Source organism: Ursus maritimus, unplaced genomic scaffold (genome assembly GCF_017311325.1).
Source record: "Ursus maritimus isolate PB19 unplaced genomic scaffold, ASM1731132v1 scaffold_14, whole genome shotgun sequence".
NCBI classification, from domain to species: domain Eukaryota; kingdom Metazoa; phylum Chordata; class Mammalia; order Carnivora; family Ursidae; genus Ursus; species Ursus maritimus.
Window position 1 is genome coordinate 68,917,224 of NW_024423786.1, and position 17,071 is coordinate 68,934,294.

The following is a 17,071-nucleotide window of genomic DNA, read 5'->3' on the forward strand; positions in this document are numbered from 1 at the left end:
GTAGGGGTGAGTCTTATCATCGAGTACTGCCATTTTCAAGATCTGGACCATGACTGCAAGTCCAGACTCTGCCACTCCCACAGTCCAGTCTCCACGCGGGGCCTGCAGCCAGTCTCGAGGCTGCTTTATCCTACCTCCTAACCATGCAGGAGAGACCAGGTCTAGAGAACATACAACCTGGGGTCCCAGACAGCCTGCACTGGGAGGCCCCTCAGGCCTTTGAGGAACTCGTGAAGCTCAGAGGGGCAAGTTCCATCCCCGATCCAACAGGATATCCCCCAGGGGAAACAAGGTTGAGTCAAAGGACAGGATGAGTGAGGTGGCCCGGCCGCCCAGGAGGCGCATGCCAGTCAAGGCTGAAGGCCTGGCTGTGGGGAGCAGCAAGCAGAGTAACTCCTAAAGACCCCAAGCGGGGCCTGGCTAGGCTCGGTCAGTGGAGCATCTGACTCTTGTCTCGGAGTTGAGTTCAGCCCACGTTCAGTGTAGAAGATATTTAAAAACGAAACAAATAAATAAGAACACCCCCCAAAACAGAGAACTGGCCCAGTGCCTCTGGAGCAGGGCCTCTCTTGGCCCCCTCGGTTGGGGATCAATGGCAGGGGCACGTGGGAGTAAGGGAGCAAGCTGTCCTCCAGAGGCTGGAAGCCCAAGCCGCAGAGAGAGGGAAGATGAGGGGCCCAAAGCTGTTTGTTCACTGTAAAATGGCAGAGGCGTGGTGAAGGGGTTTTACAAGTGGGGAGTCAGAACTGTAAGGTTGGGTATGACTTGGGAAGTGGAGGCAGAGATCGGTTTCCCAGCCCCATTTGATGCCACAAGGCTCCAGCCTCAGGTTCTGCACTCAGGCCCTGAGAGCTGAGGGGGGTGTGACCCAGGTGAGAACTCGGGGTGACGAGTCAGACACCGGCAGAACTTGTCTGCGGTTTGCGGCAGGATGACAGTGGGGCTCAGAGCTAGCTCGGGCACCAGGACTTGTGCCCTCTCAGCTCGGCCGTGGGTGCCCAGGGCTCGGTAGCCTGGTGAAGAGATGCCTAGAGCCGGTTGAGACTGGAATCTGCGAGATCAGCCAACCCGCCCCAATTTTGCCCAGACTAAAAATAGGACAAGAAGAGGGCTCTGGGGCCTGAGCTGGTCAAGAGCTGGGGCAGGGGGGGACCCAGTGGCCCTGCAGCCACTTCAAGTTTCCTCATCGCTGATCAATACTGCCAGCTATCTCCAGCGGGACCAGAATCCACTTGAAAACTGTAAAACTTTTTCAATACCTCCTGCCTAAACTGGACTCCGCCCAACCCCTGGCGGGGTCGCGCAGGCCCAAACCGCCTTCCAACTCCGGGAAGAGCTGGAGGGCGCGGGTGGTTAAAAATAACCCGACTCGGCGCCCTGAAATGCCTCCCGTCCTTCCCTCCTCCGCCACACCTGCTGCCCGGCGCCGGGGCAGGCGGGCCGCGCGGCTGACCCCTGGTGGTCCTGTGGGCCCGGTTCACGGGAGGCACCCGGGCCCGAGCAATGCAGTGATGTGCCCAAGACGTGAAGGGGCAGGCTAGACACTCGAACTCCAGCCTGGGGCCCAAAGCCCTTCCCTCCTTCCGGGCGCTGACCGCGGGTCCGGCGGAGACCACGCCCCGACCTGCGTCCGACGCACGCTCCGCGCTGGCCTGGGTGACCAGGGCCGCCACGCACTCCGGCTGTACGTGCGTCGCGGCTTCAGCACAGCGACCGGAGGACACAGCGGGTGTGCTGGGCGCCCAGAGCCCAGACCCGCCTGGGAATGGAACTCGGAGGACCCGGGAACCGAACACCAAGGCCCCGGGGGTGGCCGCTGACCTCCGACACTCTCAGACAAGCTCCAATCGGAGCGCCCGAGGCCCGCCCACGTTCCAAAATACTAGGCAGCTCAGCCCAATGACGAGCGGGCCACGCTCTCTCGCAGACAAACACGGTCCCTCGGGGGCGCGGACTCTCGGACGCACTCAGATTTAAAGGCGCAGGGCTGTGTTCGGACTAGATACAGGGCGGTTTGGGGGCGGTGACCCGGGTTCAGAATGAGCGGTCCCTAGGGCCCGTTGTGAAGCGTCGTGTGTGCTTGCGTGTGAGGCAGCGGTGTGAGAAGCTGTCAGGGCTTATGCTGTTTCCGGGAGCCGAGCAAACAGGTGGACGACCTGGCACGAGGCCTGCTTGCCTGACCCTTTAGGTCACCTCTCAGTGTGGCGTGGTGGCTTCGTTATTTTATTTGTTGGCTCGCCGGGCACACAGCGTGACTCAGGAGGCTACCCTGCCATCTGCTCCGTGTGACCGTGTGCGGCAGCCACTTCTCCATTCTGGCCTCAGTTTTTCTCTCCTGTGAAATGGGTATTACAAGGCTCCCTCCTCTCCTACGAAGGATGGTTGTGCATGTAACCTGTGGTTCACTCGGCATTTATTTATTGGGGGACCCTAATATGTGCCGGCTGGTGGGGGAGCAAGGAAATAACGAGAGACAAGGGTGGGTGTTGGTTTTACTCAGGAATAATAATAACATGCCACTTATTGAGCCCCTGTTGCATGTTGCGATCTACACCTGCATTTGTTCGTTTCTGAAAGATGACCTTGCGGAAGCATTTCACAAATTTGGAAACTGAGGCCAGGAGCAGACCTAGGGTTTGCCAGAGCCCTAGGACCCAGGACCCAGGCATCCTGCTACCGTCGGTCGCCATGCAGGGGCCCAGTGAGGGGATAGAGACTCCCGGGTCCGTGCGCCCCCGGCCTAGGTCCATAATCTCTGCAGAGGTCATGGCCAATTTCAGCTGCTGCAGCAGCCCAGGGGACAGCGCCTGGACCTGGAGGGTCTGTGATACAGCCCTGCCATAGGCCGCTGGAACTTAGCCTGGAGCTTACGAAGGCTTCGGGGCGGGGGAACCCGGACTTTCGAGGCCCCTCCGGTCAGGGAACAGACGGGAAACTGAGGCCCAGGGAGGCCCAAAGCGCCCAGCGGGCCCGGCGCTTCCCGCGCGGCGCGCCTCGGTGCGCGGGCTGGCTAAGGGCGCCGGGGGCTCCGCCTGCCCGCCGGCAGGCGGGGGGCGGGTTAAGGGGCGGGGCCGGCGTTGGCCCAGCCCGCGTCGCCGCCACCCCCCGCGCCCGGCCCGGCCCGGCAGCAGAGCGGCGCCATGAGCCACCGAGGGTGCTGCCGTTCGTGCGCGGCGTGGACCTCAGCGACAACGACTTCAAGGTGAGCCGGCCGGGCGTGGGGCCGACCTCCCTCCAGGCCGTCTCTTCCGCTCGGGCCCGCGCCGGTCTCCGCTTCCTGTCCCGCCCGCCTCGCGGGCTGCGCCGCCGGGAGACGGCGCGGGGTGGGGCTCTCCCGGCGCTCGCGAGCCCCGCCCGGAACGGACCCCGGGTAGCCCCCGCTCAGGACCCGCACGGGAAGACCCGGGCCGGCCAGGGCCGGGCGGACGCTGGGGCGCGGAGTCACGCCAGGGAGTGGGTTGAGCTGGGGGCCCCCACCCCCGTGTCCCAGCCCGGGGGTCTGGGCCCCGCCCGGCCGGAGGTGGCCTGGGGTCTGCGGGCTTCTGCTCCCGCCTCCCCGGCCCTCCCGTCCCCGCCCCTCTGAGGTCACACGCCCAAGCCAGGCCCTGACTCATGGCCGGCTTTGCTGCCGGGCTGCCGGGGGCGAGGTCTGGAGCACACTCATCACTGCCCTGTCCCTGCCACCACCACCCCATCCTGTGTGGTCTTGGGCAAGTCACTTCCCCTCTCGGAGCCTGGGTTTTCTCATCCGGTGAAGGGCAATTAAGTAGCCCTCTTGGGGGCGTGGATTAGTTGGTGTGGAGACTCTCAGCAGGTGTGAGGCCTGGGGAGGGGATGGCGGGACTGGTAGACTGAGGGACTGATAGCCTGGGGCCACAGGGAGGTGCGGTCGGACTTCAGCCCGTGGGTGAGTGAGACGGTTCTAGAGGATCAGGGATGAGGTCGGCAGTGCTGGTGACCAGAGGAGGCTGGGCAGGAGCGGAAGTGAGCAAATGGCCCAGCTCAGGGAGGGTCAGCCTGGGCGGCAGGGTGCGGGTAAGTGAGCGACTCAGGCCGGGGTGAGTGTAGTGTCAGCCTGGGTCTGCGCGAATGTGGGGGCCCAGGCTTTCCCTGGGGTTGGGTCGGGAGCCACTGCTGAGGAGGCAAGCAGGGCCTTCTTGGACTTACCCACGTGTGCACACACCACTTTCCTCTGCCCGCATCCCTGCCATCCTCACCGAGGGTCTCATTGACCTCTCCAGACGGGAGGAGGCTCAGTCACCAGCCAGGAATGTGGCTGTCAGGGGCCAGGGACACCAGCCAAGGCCCTGAAGGCCCGATGCTGCCTCAGACTGCTTGTTGTAAGGGCTAGGGTACTGCGTGGGCTTTGGGAGGTATTCACGGAGGCATGACCGAGGCTGTGCCGGGAACCTCGGGCCTCCACAGGGGTTGGACCTTGCAGAGGAGAAACGGCTTGTATGCTGATGGCCAGGTGGGGGCATAGGCGGCTGGTGGAGAGCGTGGGCCCCATCTCTGGTGGCCTGCGAGGGCCTGGAATGGCGGGCAAAGGCATTTGAGCCGAGCTAACCACACAGCGGGGCACTGGAGGGCTCCAGTCCTGGCCTGCTCAGGGCTCAGAATCAACAAGAGATTTTAGGCCAACAGCCATCCTGATGATTACCGTCTGTCCTCACGCTTTTTGTCATGGGGGGCTTTTATTCACCCGTTCCGTTGATGAAGTTGAGGCACAGAGTGGCGGGTGACCTGTCCGGGTTGCACAGCTGCTGAGAGATGACTCTGTTGCTTCCAAAGGCTCCCATGGGCATGGGGGGCCACCGGGAGGTGGTATGGCGGGAGCTCGCCCAGACCAGTCTCACCATGACCCCCTCACCACAGGGCGGCTACTTCCTGAGAATGTCAAGGCCATGACCAGTCTGCGGTGGCTGAAGCTGAACCGCACTGGCCTCTGCTACCTGCCGGAGGGAGTTGGGTGCCCTGCAGAAGCTGGTAAGGGGCTTTGGGCAGTCGGAGGGTCCCTGTGGATGGGGCTGGGCCAGGTGGGCAGGGCCGCAGCCAGAAGGAGATGACCTAGAGGAAGGACGCTGACAGCCATGACCAGAGCCGGCAGGGAGGGATGAGCACCCTGTCCCAGGAGGTGTGCAAGATAAGACTGGGCTGGGTGAGGGAAGAAGGCTCAAGAGGTGGCCTGGGCCTGTGTGTCTGAGGGTCCCCTGGATGTGCGGGTTTTGGTGGCGGATGGGGACTCTGAGGCGCCTACCCACACTGCTGAGCCTCTGCCCCCTGTCCTGGCCCAGGAGCACTTGTCCGTGAGCCACACAACCTGACCACGCATTCACGGGGAGCTGTCAGCCTGCGTCACTGAGGGTGAGAGTGCTGCCACGGCCATCAAGCTCAGGGGTGGGGGCTGGAGACCAGCCAGCGGCCTGAGGGTAGGAGCAGACCCCAGGCTGGACCAGCACCGTTGCCCATCCCAGGTCAGACTCAGTGGCCTGTTCCTAAAGATGAAGAGATACAATAATGCCCTCGGTCAGTAATGCATGAGGGAGAAAGGTAAAAGCCCAAACTCCCACTCATTTTAGACAACAAGTACCATCAAGGGCAGGTTGGTACAAGCCAAGCACTGTTCAACTCTTCCTCTTGGGTTTTCCATATAATCCTGACCCTCACCAAGTTCACGGATGAAGACACTTGGCAGAGAGCCAGGTCGCTTGCCCAAGGTCACTTGCCCAAGGCTGAGGTCACATGGCCAGGCAGTAGAAAGCTGGGGTAGAGTGGGGTTTGGCCCAGAAGAAGGGTGATCAGGGTGGTCCTGTCGCCCCTGTGCTCTCCACGGAACCTCTGACATCCCAGAACTTCAGGCCCCCATCTAACCCCCGGGCCTCAGGGAGGGTTGTTCCCTCAGGCCAGACGTTAAAGAGCAGAGCCTCTGGACCTGAGTGACCTGAGTTCAGATCTGGGCCTGCGCTCTCTGCTGCATGACCCTGGACAAGTTACTTCCACGTTCCCGGAGGGTTCACCAGGTGACAGCTACGAAGCCACGGTGTGGCCCTGCACAGATCCAGGGCTGAAGGAAGGTGGCAGCAGCCCCTTGCTGCTTGCAGTCGTGGCGCCATCCTGTGGCCTGTCTCTCTCCGCTCAGACCTTCTGCAGTTTCAGCCCTGGGAGGATAGAAAACAGACTTGCTGTCCAGTCTGCACTCTGGAGTTTGCTCTGGTCCAGCCCTCTCCCTCTGTCCTAGAAACTCTGTCTCAGAACTACCCCCTTATCTTGGAATTGGGAAGCTCTTCCTCAGGTACCCTGAGGACCCGTGCTGGGCTCTGGGGCACATGTGAGCTGGGCTTTGAGGTGTGAATAGGAGCTCATCGGAGGCCAGGAAGAGCTCGCCAGGTGGAGGACTGTGGGCAAAGGCCAGGCTGGGACAGCACTTGGGCCTCTGGTGGGCTTCCCGAGGCTCTGTCCTTCCCTGATCTTCGCTGCGTCCAAGGGTGTAAGCTGGAAATCATGGACTCCGTGGTTTCTCTAGGCCATCGTGGACTCGAGCCAACAAACTGAAGAATTCCGAGGTCCCTGATGACATCTTCCAAGCTGGACGACCTCTCAGTTCTGGTCAGTGATTCCCTACCTACCTGGTCTCTGTGCTGACCCCAGTCAGTCCTCATCTGTTAGAGTGTCCCTGCAGCCACTGGTAAACCCTTTTACAGATGGAGAAACTGAGGCACAGAGTGCCTTGCCTGAAGCTCACTCACGGGTCAGAGCCCAACCAGGCACCCTTTCTGTTAGGGTCCCAGCTATCTCCCTTTGGTTCTGAAACCCCTCATGCACTCCTTCCTCAGTGCTACCCCCATCCCCAAGGCGGCAGAAGGCCCAGCAGGGTGAGTACTGCCTGTGAGACCCCTGCCTGACGCCCTTCTGCCCAGGACTTGAGCTACAACCAGCTGACGGAATGTCCACAGGGAGCTGGAAGCATAAACATGCTGGTGCTGAACCTCAGCCACAACAGGTTCCTGTCGGGGCGGGGCAGGGTGGGATGGCAGCGGATGGGTGCGCTGGGCCGGGGAGCTGTGCGCCTGGCGCTGGCGGCCCCCTGCCCGCCTCACCCCACCCTCCCGCAGCATCGACACCATCCCCAACCCAGCTATTCATCAACTCCACCGACCTCCTGTACCTGGACCTCAGTGAGAACCGTCTGGAGGCTTGCCCCCACAGATCGCGCCTGGTACACCTGCAGACACTCGTGCTCAATGGGAACCGCTGCTGCACGCTCAGCTCCGATGTGGGTGCCTCCGTACACCACACCTCCAGAGCCCACCCGGGCCACCTGGCCCGGGCCCACCACACCCCCACCCCTCCCGAGGGGCTGGGCCCCTCAGGCCCCACCTTCCAAAGCATCGGGCCCTTCCTCAGTCCGTTGTTCTGTGTCCCCACACCCCAGCCGCCCCTGACCTGGGCTTCTCAGCCCCTCTCAGCCCCAATGCTCTCGGCTCCTGCAGGCAGCTCCCTGCTCTGACGGCCCTGCAGACCCTGCACCTGAGAACACATGGCGCACGCAGAGACAACCTCCCACCAGCCTGGAGGGCTGAGCAACCTCGCAGGTGGGCAGCCCCTGGGTGCTCTCCATGGGCTCTGGCCCCTTCGGGTTCCTGGCTTCCTTATGGAGGGACGGGACTGACTCTGCTCTCCTGGCCACCTCCTAGAGGGAAAGGATCTAGTTACATCACAGTTCTTTCTTTCTTTCATTACTGTGATGACTAGTGAGTAACTCAAGGTATGAGCACTGGCTTGATGCCTAGACCCACTGGTGTGAGGAGGGATTTCCAAATGGAGAAACCGAGGTTCAGAGATTAAGTCACTTGCTTAAGACCACAAAGCCTGGGGCGGTGGAGCTGGGGCTCTCATGAGGGCTCCTGCCCCTGGAGCTGGCTGTGGGGGCCCCCACTGATGCACCACCCCCTGCCCCCAGATGTGGACCTGTCCGCACGCGACCTGACGCGGGTGCCGAGTGCCTGTACACCCTCCCAGCCTGCGCCGCCTCAACCTCAGCAGCAACCAGATCACGGGCTGTCCCTGTGCATCGACCGTGGGTGCCGTGGAGACCTTGAACCTGTCCGCAACCAGCTCACCTCGCTGCCCGTGCATTTAGGCCGGGCTGGAGAGGGAAGGCTGCTGAGCTGCCCTGGCTCCTGCCCCTGACTCCCGCCCCCCGCCGCCATGCCCGTGTCTCCCCTCCAGTCCGCCATTTGCAAGCTCGCCAAGCTGAAGAAGTTATGCGTGAACTCCAACAGAGTGGATTTCGACGGGCTGCCCTCGGGCATCGGCAAGCTGACCAGCCTGGAGGAGTTCATGGCCGCCAGCAACAACCTGGAGCTGATCCCTGAGAGCCTGTGCAGGTGCTGGGCGCGATGGGGCGGGAGGCGCTTATGGCACAGAAGACCCCGCATCGTAGCGAGCCCACCCTGTGCCCTCTGCACAGCGTGCAGGATGGCAGGAGTTGATTCGGCTTGCGGGGAGAAAGCCCACACAGTCCTTGCCAGCGCTTCCCAGTATGGTGCCCCTCGGCACAGTGACGGAGGACACGCACAGGGATGAGGCCGGAGGGGTTCCCCTGCCATGTGGGTTTGGGACACGGCACCATCTGCATCCTCTGGAGGCCACAGTGTCTACCTGCGTGGCCTTCTGAGGACTTGGAAGAAGAAGAGAGGGCCCCTCGGTGGCTTCCAAGCCAGTGTGAGGACAGAATCGTGTTTTTAGTGTCCTGGGGTTCATATCAAGGGGCCTTTTTTCTGCAGAAGGCCTCTCTGAGAAATGCTGTTCGTAGAGGTCACTACGTCCCTCCCAGTCACTTAGCTGTGAGGAGACTCGTGTTCACAGCTGCTTCTGCCCCTCTCCTGCCGTTCCTGGCCTCTTTAAACCGCTGCTGTCTTAACTAGCTGGGCTACCCGGCTGCCCGTCTCCAAGACCCGAGGCTTCCCTGCCTCCCCCACACTCGTCTGTCCGTCCCTGAGCGCGGCTCTGTCCTCACAGGTGCACGAAGCTGAGGAAACTGCGTCTGAACAAGAACCGCCTGGTGACCCTCCCGGAGGCCCATCCACTTCCTGACGGAGATCGAGGTCGGGCAGGCCAGGGCGGCACGGAGGGAGGAGGGGCCCGGTGGAGGCCGGAGGTGACGACAGCCCCTCAGGAAAGACCGGACGAGGCAGGGTCACTGGAGTCGGGGGACCCGGCAGAGGCCCTGGAGGGTGCCAGTGCCACGGGAGAGGAGAGAGGCGAACCATACCCCTGTGTCCATACCATGCTTGACAGCATCCTCTAAGCCCCCGACCAGCCGCGGGGTCCCATTTCACAGATGGGAAGCGGGCCCAGGGGGCAGCTGCAGAGAGCTGGGAGTGCGAGCCCAGGCCTGGTGGCCAGGAGCAAGAAAGCCGGGACAGTGTGACTGGGAGGTAGATTCAGGCTCAGCGCCACCTCTGCTCCTCCCGAGGCAGGTCCTGGACGTCGGGAGAACCCGCACGGTCATGCCTCCCAAGCCGAGACCGCGCGCGCCGAGTGGTACACATGAGCTTCTCGCTGCAGAACCAGCTGCGGCTGGCAGGTGCCCGCCCGCCACAGTGCTGCGGCAGCAGCTGAAAGCAAACAAGTCTGGCCGGGACGCTGAGGGGTGCTTCTCTGGGCCTCAACTTACCCATCTATACATTGGGGGACACACGGCTTCTGGATCCTGGTGCATTAGGTTGGCCCCTGGTTGACTGGATGCCTGAGGGGGCAAGCCCAGCCAGGGTCCAGCTGTGTACTCCTCCCCCAAGCAGGAAGCGGGCCCAAGGACCCCCTGGCTCGCAAGATGCGGCTCCGGAGCGCAAGGACTCGGCCCAGGATGACCAGGCTAAGCGGGTGCTGAAGGGCATGTCGGATGTGGCCCAGGAGAACAAAAAGCAGGAGGTAAGCCAGGCCAGGGGCTGGGGCAGGGCGAGTGTCCCTGGGCTCTGCTTAAGACAGAGCTGTGTGACCCAGGCCAAGAGGGAGAGTGGGTGCTGGGTAGCGAGGCCCGTGCAAAGGCCCTGAGGTGGGTAGCAAATAAAGAGGTCAGACTGAGTGGCTGCGTAGAGGCAAGCCACGCCTTTGACTGTGACCCCAGGAGAGTACTGACACACCCGAGCCTGGCAAGGCACGCGCTGGGACCAGGGCTGGAAGCCACGCCTTGACTACTCCTGAGTTCTTCACGGAGGACGTGGGCCAGCTACCTGGTCTGACCATCTGGCAGATCGAGAACTTCGTGCCGTGCTGGTGGAGGAAGCCTTCCATGGCAAGTTCTACGAGGCTGACTGCTACATCGTGCTCAAGGTGAGGGTCGGGGCATGTTGCTGGGGGCCACGGGACCCCAGGAACCTTGGAGTGGCTCAGAATCCCCACCCCGAGTTTTGTTTGTTGAGGGAAGGTGAGAGGGGAGGACTTCGCAAAGGGGCCAGATGGCGGTGGTCCAGGCTGAAGTGCATCAGGGCGTCCCACCCTGGGGCGCTCGCTGGCCTCTGCAGAGTGAGCTGGGAAGCCGAATGCCCGGCAAGGCCTGACACGACCTGTCCCCGCCCCAGACCTTTCTGGATGACAGTGGCTCTCTGAACTGGGAGATCTACTACTGGATCGGCGGGGAGGCCACGCAGCTGGACAAGAAGGCTTGCTCTGCCATCCACGCCGTGAACCTGCGTAACTACCTGGGTGCGAGTGCCGCACGTGCGGGAGGAGATGGGCGACGAGAGCGAGGAGTTCCCTGCAGGTGCCAGCCCGCTGGAGGGGAGGGCCTGGGGGCGGGCGGGGCGGTGTGGGCTGGGTGGGACCTGGTGGGCTGATCAGGGACTGGGCGTGGTTGGCGGGCGGGCGAAAGCCTCTGGCTCGCATTGCTGAGACCAAAGGTGGGGGGTTGAGACCTCAGATAACAGTAGGGTCAGGGAGAGCTACATAAGGCCAAAGGTGGGGAGCCTGGGCCAGGGGAGCGAGACAGCTGGGGAGCTGGGACCAATAGCACCTAGGGGTGGTGCTGCCGGCAGGGACCAAGGAGGCGGGGCCTAGGGCCGGACCCTGAGCCCGACAGCGCTGGGAGCAAGCTGTGCTGTCCTCTCGGCCAGCTGGTTATGTGTAGACACCCATCCCCACAAGATTTTCCCTGATTCACCCCTTGCCCTCTTACATAAAGCTGCTTGGCCCGTGCCCGGATACCGCGTTCTCAGCATGCTGTGTATACCTGAGCCTGAACAGGAGAAAGCGCATACACTCTTCTGTCCTAACGCTCTAATACGTGTCTGTTTAGACACAGGTCTTATTCTTTCCTTTTTCGTACCTTCATCACGGGTGGGTGGCACCTGATGCGACTGTACGGCCCTGTCCTGGCAGGTGGGGTCTGGTGGGGACGGGGATGGCTCAGGGATGAAGGCCCACGCCCTCACCCACACAGGTGTTTGACAATGACATCTCGTACATCGGGTGGAACAGCCAGTGGCTTCTACACTGTGGAGGACACGCACTATGTGACCAGGTGAGGGTGTGTGGGGGTGGCTGGCGCTGACCTGAGCTCAGCTGGGAAGGATTGGGGGACAGGGTGTTAGGGCGAATGGGCCTGCGCCCCAGTCAGTCTTGCTCTGGCCCCCAGGATGTACCGCGTGTATGGGAAAAAGAACATCAAGCTGGAGCCTGTGCCGCTCAGGGGGGCCTCTCTGGACCCAGGTAGGCCCCCTGCCTCCAGGAGGGAGTGCTTGAACTCACATCTCCTCCCACGAGTTGGGAGCAGTTTTGGGTTCTAGAAAAACGCCTCCCAGCAACCCTTTTAACCCCTGTCTCATTGAACTCAGGACCAGCAAGGGGGCTAAACCCTATCACGGGGTTTGGGGCAGGGTCAAGGGCATGAGGGCAATCGCTACCCGTGTCCATCACTGCCCTTCCGGCCCCTCCTATTCAGGTTTGTTTTCCTGCTGGATCAAGGGCTGGACATTTATGTGTGGCGAGGGACCCAGGCCACACTGAGTAGCACTACCAAGGCCAGGTATGAGGACGTGGTGGGGTATTTTCTGCAAAGACAGATTGTCATCTAAGGGGCATGGGACTCACGAAGGGCTTTGCATACACCCCCCAAGGCTCTTTGCGGAGAAAATTAACAAGAATGAGCGGAAAGGGAAGGCAGAGATCACACTGCTGATGCAAGGTCAGGAGCCCCAGAGTTCTGGGAGGCGCTAGGCGGGAACCCTCTGAGATCAAGAAGCACGTGCCCGATGACTTCTGGCCACCTCAGCCCAAGCTGTATAAGGTGAGCTGTGGTGTGCGGGGCAGCGCTGCCCTGACTTGGTCAGCAGGGCACCACTGTGGTGCCCGTGGTCTTCATGTGGACTTTGGTGGGAGACGGTGCCACCTTCTGGACAGGAAATAGCCAGCGCAGAGGTCAGAGGCTGGCTCTGAGTGAGGCGTGAGGGGTGTCAGAGTGTGTATTTCCAGGAAGGTGGGGCTGGAGAGGAGGCTGCAACGTGCCTGGGTGCCAGGCCTGAGACCCTGGCCTTAATTCTGTAGGTGACGGGAAGCCCCTAGGGGTGGACAGTTAAAGAAGAGGGCAGTTAAAGAATTAGGAATGACAGTAAGGACTTGGAGAGGGCAGGCAAACATCGGCAGAGGGAGGTCCAAGAGGAGCAGGCAGTGGTCCTGAGCGCCGCAGCAAAGCAGGGGGCTGCTGGGAGGGGGCTCCAGTGCCCCAGACCCCGCCCGTGCCACGCCCACCCTTCCTGCCGCCAGGTGGGCCTGGGCCTGGGCTATCTGGAGCTGCCGCAGATCACACAGCTCTCCGTGGAACATAAGACCCGTCCCAAGGTGGAGCTGCTGCCCAGGATGCGGCTGGTGAGGCCCACGGAGGGAGGCGCGGGGCTGGGAGCCCTCGCTGGCGGCCCGGCATTGGCATCGGTGTTGACCTCCGGCCTTTGCCCTGCAGCTGCAGGGCCTCCTGGACACGCGCTGCGTATACATCCTGGACTGTTGGTCAGAGCGTGTTCATCTGGCTGGGCCGCAAGTCCCCGCCTGGTGCGCGCCGCCGCCCTCAAGCTGGGCCAGGAGCTGTGCGGGATGTTGCACAGGCCGCGCCGGGTCAGCCGCAGCCTGGAGGGCACCGAGGCGCGAGGTGCGGAGTGCGGGCACAGGCCCCGCCCCGGCCCCTCCCTCCACCCTGTCAGGCCCCGCCCCGCGTCGAGGCCCTCCCTCGTTTTAGGCCCCGCCCCAAGCCTCGGCCGACCAGACCGTCACTCCAGCTCGTGTTTTCTCCCTCTCGGCAGGTGTTCAAGGCCAAGTTCAAGAACTGGGGACGACGTGTTGACAGTGGACTACAGCGCAACGCGGAGGCTGTGCTGCAGGGCCCGGGGCTCGCCGGGAAGGTGAAACGCGACGCGGAGAAGAAAGATCAGATGAAGGCTGACCTCACCGCTGTTCCTGCCGCGGCAGCCCATGGCTCTGGCGGAGGTGGGGGCCGGGCCCGGGGCGGGGCGGGGCGGACTCGGCCGGGACCCTGCCGAAGTGGGAGGGGCCTCCGTGCGGGTCCCTGCCCTGTGACTAGCGGCCGTCGCCTGCAGGCCGAGCAGCTGATGGAGGAGTGGAACGAGGACCTGGACGCATGGAGGGCTTTGTGCTGGAGGGCAAGAAGTTCGCGAGGCTGCCGGAGGAGGGTTCGGCCACTTCACACGCAGGACTGCTACGTCTTCCTCTGCAGGTGCCGCCGCGGCGCCCTCGGTCGCCCGGCCCTCCCCTGAGGCTGGGGCTCGAGCCCCCGCTCACCGCCCTCTGAACCCCCCACAGGTACTGGGTGCCCGTGGAGTACGAGGAGGAGGAGAAGAAGGAAGAGAAGGAAGAGGAGAGAAAAGCGGGAGCGGAGGGCAAGGGAAGGCGAGGAGGCCGCGGCTGAGGCAGAGGAGAAGCAGCCCGAGGAGGACTTCCAGTGCATCGTGTACTTCTGGCAGGGCCGGGAAGCCTCCAACATGGGCTGGCTCACCTTCACCTTCAGCCTGCAGAAGAAGTTCGAAAGCCTCTTCCCTGGCAAGCTGGAGGTGTGCCTGCCGTGCCCCCGCCCCCACCCCCACCCCCTCTCCAGGCCACGCCCCCTGCGCCAGGCCACTCCCCTGTCGCCTCGAGAGGGACAGACGACGGGGGGCGTGGCCGGGGGGGGGGGTTGTCCAGGGAGCTGCCCCTAACGCTTCCGTACCCCCAGGTGGTGCGCATGACACAGCAGCAGGAGAACCCCAAGTTCCTGTCCCATTTCAAGAGAAAGTTTATCATCCATCGGGGCAAGAGGAAGGCGGCTCAGGGTGCCCAGCAACCCAGCCTCTACCAGATTCGCACCAATGGCAGCGCCCTCTGCACCCGGTGCCTGGCTGGGGGGAGGGAGCGTGCGGTGGGCAGGCGGGGGCAGTGGCCAGCAGGGACCCCTTGCTGACACCTCCCACCCCCCAGGTGCATCCAGATCAACACTGACTCCAGCCTCCTCAACTCCGAGTTCTGCTTCATCCTCAAGGTGGGGGGGGGGGTGGCGGGACTGTGGTGCAGGGTGATGGGCTGTGGGCTGGCCCAGACGGGAACCCCCTGCACACTCCTCAGGTTCCCTTTGAGAGCGAGGACAACCAGGGCATCGTGTACGCGTGGGTGGGCCGGGCGTCGGACCCAGACGAGGCCAAGCTCGCGGAAGATATCCTCAACACCATGTTTGACGCCTCCTACAGCAAGCAGGTGACGAGGGCAGGTGGCGGGCCGGCGGCCAGGCGTGCGGGAGCAGCCCGGGGCCCTGGCCCAGACAGACGCTTTCCCACAGGTCATCAACGAAGGCGAGGAGCCCGAGAACTTCTTTTGGGTGGGGATCGGGGCCCAGAAGCCTTACGATGATGACGCCGAGTACATGAAACACACCAGGCTTTTCCGGTGAGCCCGGGGCCCAGACCCCTCCCCGGCTTCCCCCCGGGGCCTGGCCTGGGCTCGCCACCCTCACAGCCTCTTCCCACCCCTCGGCCTCCAGGTGCTCCAATGAGAAGGGCTACTTCGCAGTGACGGAGAAGTGTTCGGACTTCTGCCAGGATGACCTGGCAGACGACGACATCATGCTGCTGGACAATGGCCAGGAGGTACGGCCCCTCCCCCACCCGCTGACCCGGCCGCCCAGGGAGCCCGCGCACCACTAACTGGGAAGCTGAGGCCCCCGAGGCCCCTGAGACCCCCTGCCCTGCTGTCCCCACAGGTCTACATGTGGGTGGGGACCCAGACAAGCCAGGTGGAGATCAAACTGAGTCTGAAGGCCTGCCAGGTGAGCCGCGTGGGGGGAGGGCCGAGGCCGGGCCCGGGGTCCGCGAGGACGGCCCGCAGCTCACGCCCCATCCCGTCGGCCAGGTGTATATCCAGCACATGCGATCCAAAGAGCACGAGAGGCCGCGCCGCCTGCGCCTGGTCCGCAAGGGCAACGAGCAGCACGCCTTCACCCGCTGCTTCCATGCCTGGAGCGCCTTCCGCAAGGCTCTGGCCTAGGGCGGCCGTCCTACCCACCGCGCCCCCGTCGCAGCCCCGAGCTCGGGGCGAGAGGGTCCTTGTCCATCCACTGCCGCCAGCAGAGGCTGTGCTCAGGTGGCAGCCCCTGCTCCGGCCACTCCCCCAGTGCCACAGTCCCCAGCAGCACAGCCCAAGCAGCACCCAGGGGAGCCCTCGAGCCAGGCCCTCAGGGCTCTGAGCGGCTGGAGTCCCTGCATGGGAGCTCCTGCGTGACGCCCCCCCACCAGAGAGAGAGCAGCGTGGTTGCCTTTTAAGAGATATTAAATGCTTTTATTTTCAATATTAAAAATCAGTATTTTTAATATTAAAACAGAGCTAATCTTAACAAAATGACAGGAAAAAAACCCCCAGGTACAATCTACAGGGAAACCCACCCTGACCGACCCCCCTCCCAACACACACACACGTACACACACACACTCACACACACACACTCATCAGTCGTGGGTGCCCAGCAGAGCTCCCAGTCCTGCGCGCACACGTGCACTCGTGCAGACCGGGGGGTGGGGTGGGTGCTGGCCCAGGAGCAAGTACCAAAATAGTTTTAGAAATGCCTGTCCATCCCGGCACAGGCCTTAGAAAAATATTCTTTGCAAAGGGAGTGGGGAAGGACGGTGTGTCGAGTGGGGGGTGGCATGGGCTTGCCAGCCCCAGCTGTCTTCTGCCCTTGGCACCTGGCCTCCAGGTTGCCAGCTGCCTACAGGAGGGGCCAATGCGGATCTGCCCCAGAGGCCGGGGGCTGAGTCCCAGGCCCACAGCGCCGTACCACCCCGGGGCCGGGGTGGGCAGGTCCCGCTGGAGGCCACAGGTTAGCAGGTGTGGGTCTATGCGAAGGGGCCCAGGGTCCTGGACCCCAGTTCCGAGCAGGGCAGTCGGTAGCCAAATAGTTTTGGCCTTCCTGGTAAAGGAAGAGAAGAGGGATCAGAGAAAGCGAGGGAGGTCTGGAGGGGCAGATGGCCCGGCTGCAGGGGGCCACCACGCTGCCTCGGCCCATTTAGGGGCCAGGGTCCTGCGGTGAGGGCCAGAGGCGGCTTGCTGAACCTGAGCACTGCCCACGTTCGGCCCGCTCAGGTTAGGGTGTGGCAGCAGTAACCCCAACAACAGGAAGAGGGAGCTGGGGTACCCGTGCCCCGTGCAGGGGGCACCAGGCAGCCAATGGGTGGAGAGACCCATGGGCCCCAGATCGGGCCCCGCTTCCCAGGCTCACCCAGCCGGACCCAACCACGTGAGCCTGGGGACCTCCTCTGCAAACGGGCTGGCCAACCAGCCCCTGAGCCCCTAGCTGCCACCACTCCCAAGTGGTTTGCTCCGGACCGGTGCCGACCACCACTCATGACGTCCAGGGGCTGCCAGGCCGACCCTGTTTTTCTAAGACTCAGGTATGCAAATCGGGGCTGTCCAACAGTAAGGAGCAGGTAGCCCCAGGGCCCTAAACCTGCAGCACCTCATTTGATCAGGATGGCGCAGGCTCGAGCCTCATCTTCCGCCAGGTTCCTCAGGTTCCTCTCAGACTCCTCGGAAGAGCTGGGGG

General features: G+C 63.1%; 2 protein-coding genes across 4 annotated transcripts in view; one reads left to right on the forward strand and one right to left on the reverse strand.

The window, feature by feature from the left end:
- The first annotated feature begins 2,766 nt into the window (after positions 1–2,766).
- On the forward strand, positions 2,767–15,823 carry LOC103658541 (FLII actin remodeling protein). Its single transcript, XM_040628344.1, is given in 54 exon segments — positions 2,767–2,820; positions 2,921–3,202; positions 4,876–4,882; positions 4,885–4,961; positions 4,963–5,036; positions 6,239–6,292; positions 6,524–6,581; positions 6,583–6,606; positions 6,918–7,000; positions 7,113–7,131; positions 7,133–7,244; positions 7,247–7,277; positions 7,491–7,568; positions 7,570–7,592; positions 7,961–8,012; positions 8,014–8,054; positions 8,057–8,130; positions 8,230–8,387; positions 9,022–9,082; positions 9,084–9,107; positions 9,483–9,526; positions 9,528–9,605; positions 9,781–9,845; positions 9,848–9,964; positions 10,160–10,203; positions 10,205–10,271; positions 10,274–10,335; positions 10,584–10,720; positions 10,722–10,757; positions 11,434–11,466; positions 11,468–11,521; positions 11,636–11,713; positions 11,942–12,025; positions 12,117–12,190; positions 12,193–12,219; positions 12,222–12,286; positions 12,763–12,864; positions 12,956–13,009; positions 13,011–13,033; positions 13,035–13,136; positions 13,289–13,438; positions 13,440–13,476; positions 13,587–13,623; positions 13,626–13,686; positions 13,688–13,723; positions 13,810–13,891; positions 13,893–14,057; positions 14,219–14,373; positions 14,461–14,521; positions 14,605–14,733; positions 14,816–14,922; positions 15,017–15,122; positions 15,236–15,301; positions 15,385–15,823. Coding segments are annotated over 54 exon segments (4,059 nt in total). The 3' UTR covers positions 15,520–15,823.
- The window catches only part of LLGL1 (LLGL scribble cell polarity complex component 1), a 16,906-nt gene continuing 15,629 nt past the window's right edge, over positions 15,795–17,071 (reverse strand). For all 3 annotated transcript variants that reach the window (XM_040630146.1, XM_040630147.1, XM_040630145.1), the window contains exons 22-23: positions 16,985–17,064; positions 15,795–16,438 (exon numbers count right to left, since the gene is read on the reverse strand). In XM_040630146.1, the coding sequence (XP_040486080.1) occupies positions 16,986–17,064 (79 nt within the window). In that variant the 3' untranslated portion in view covers positions 15,795–16,438; position 16,985. The remainder of the gene's footprint in view (positions 16,439–16,984; positions 17,065–17,071) is intronic.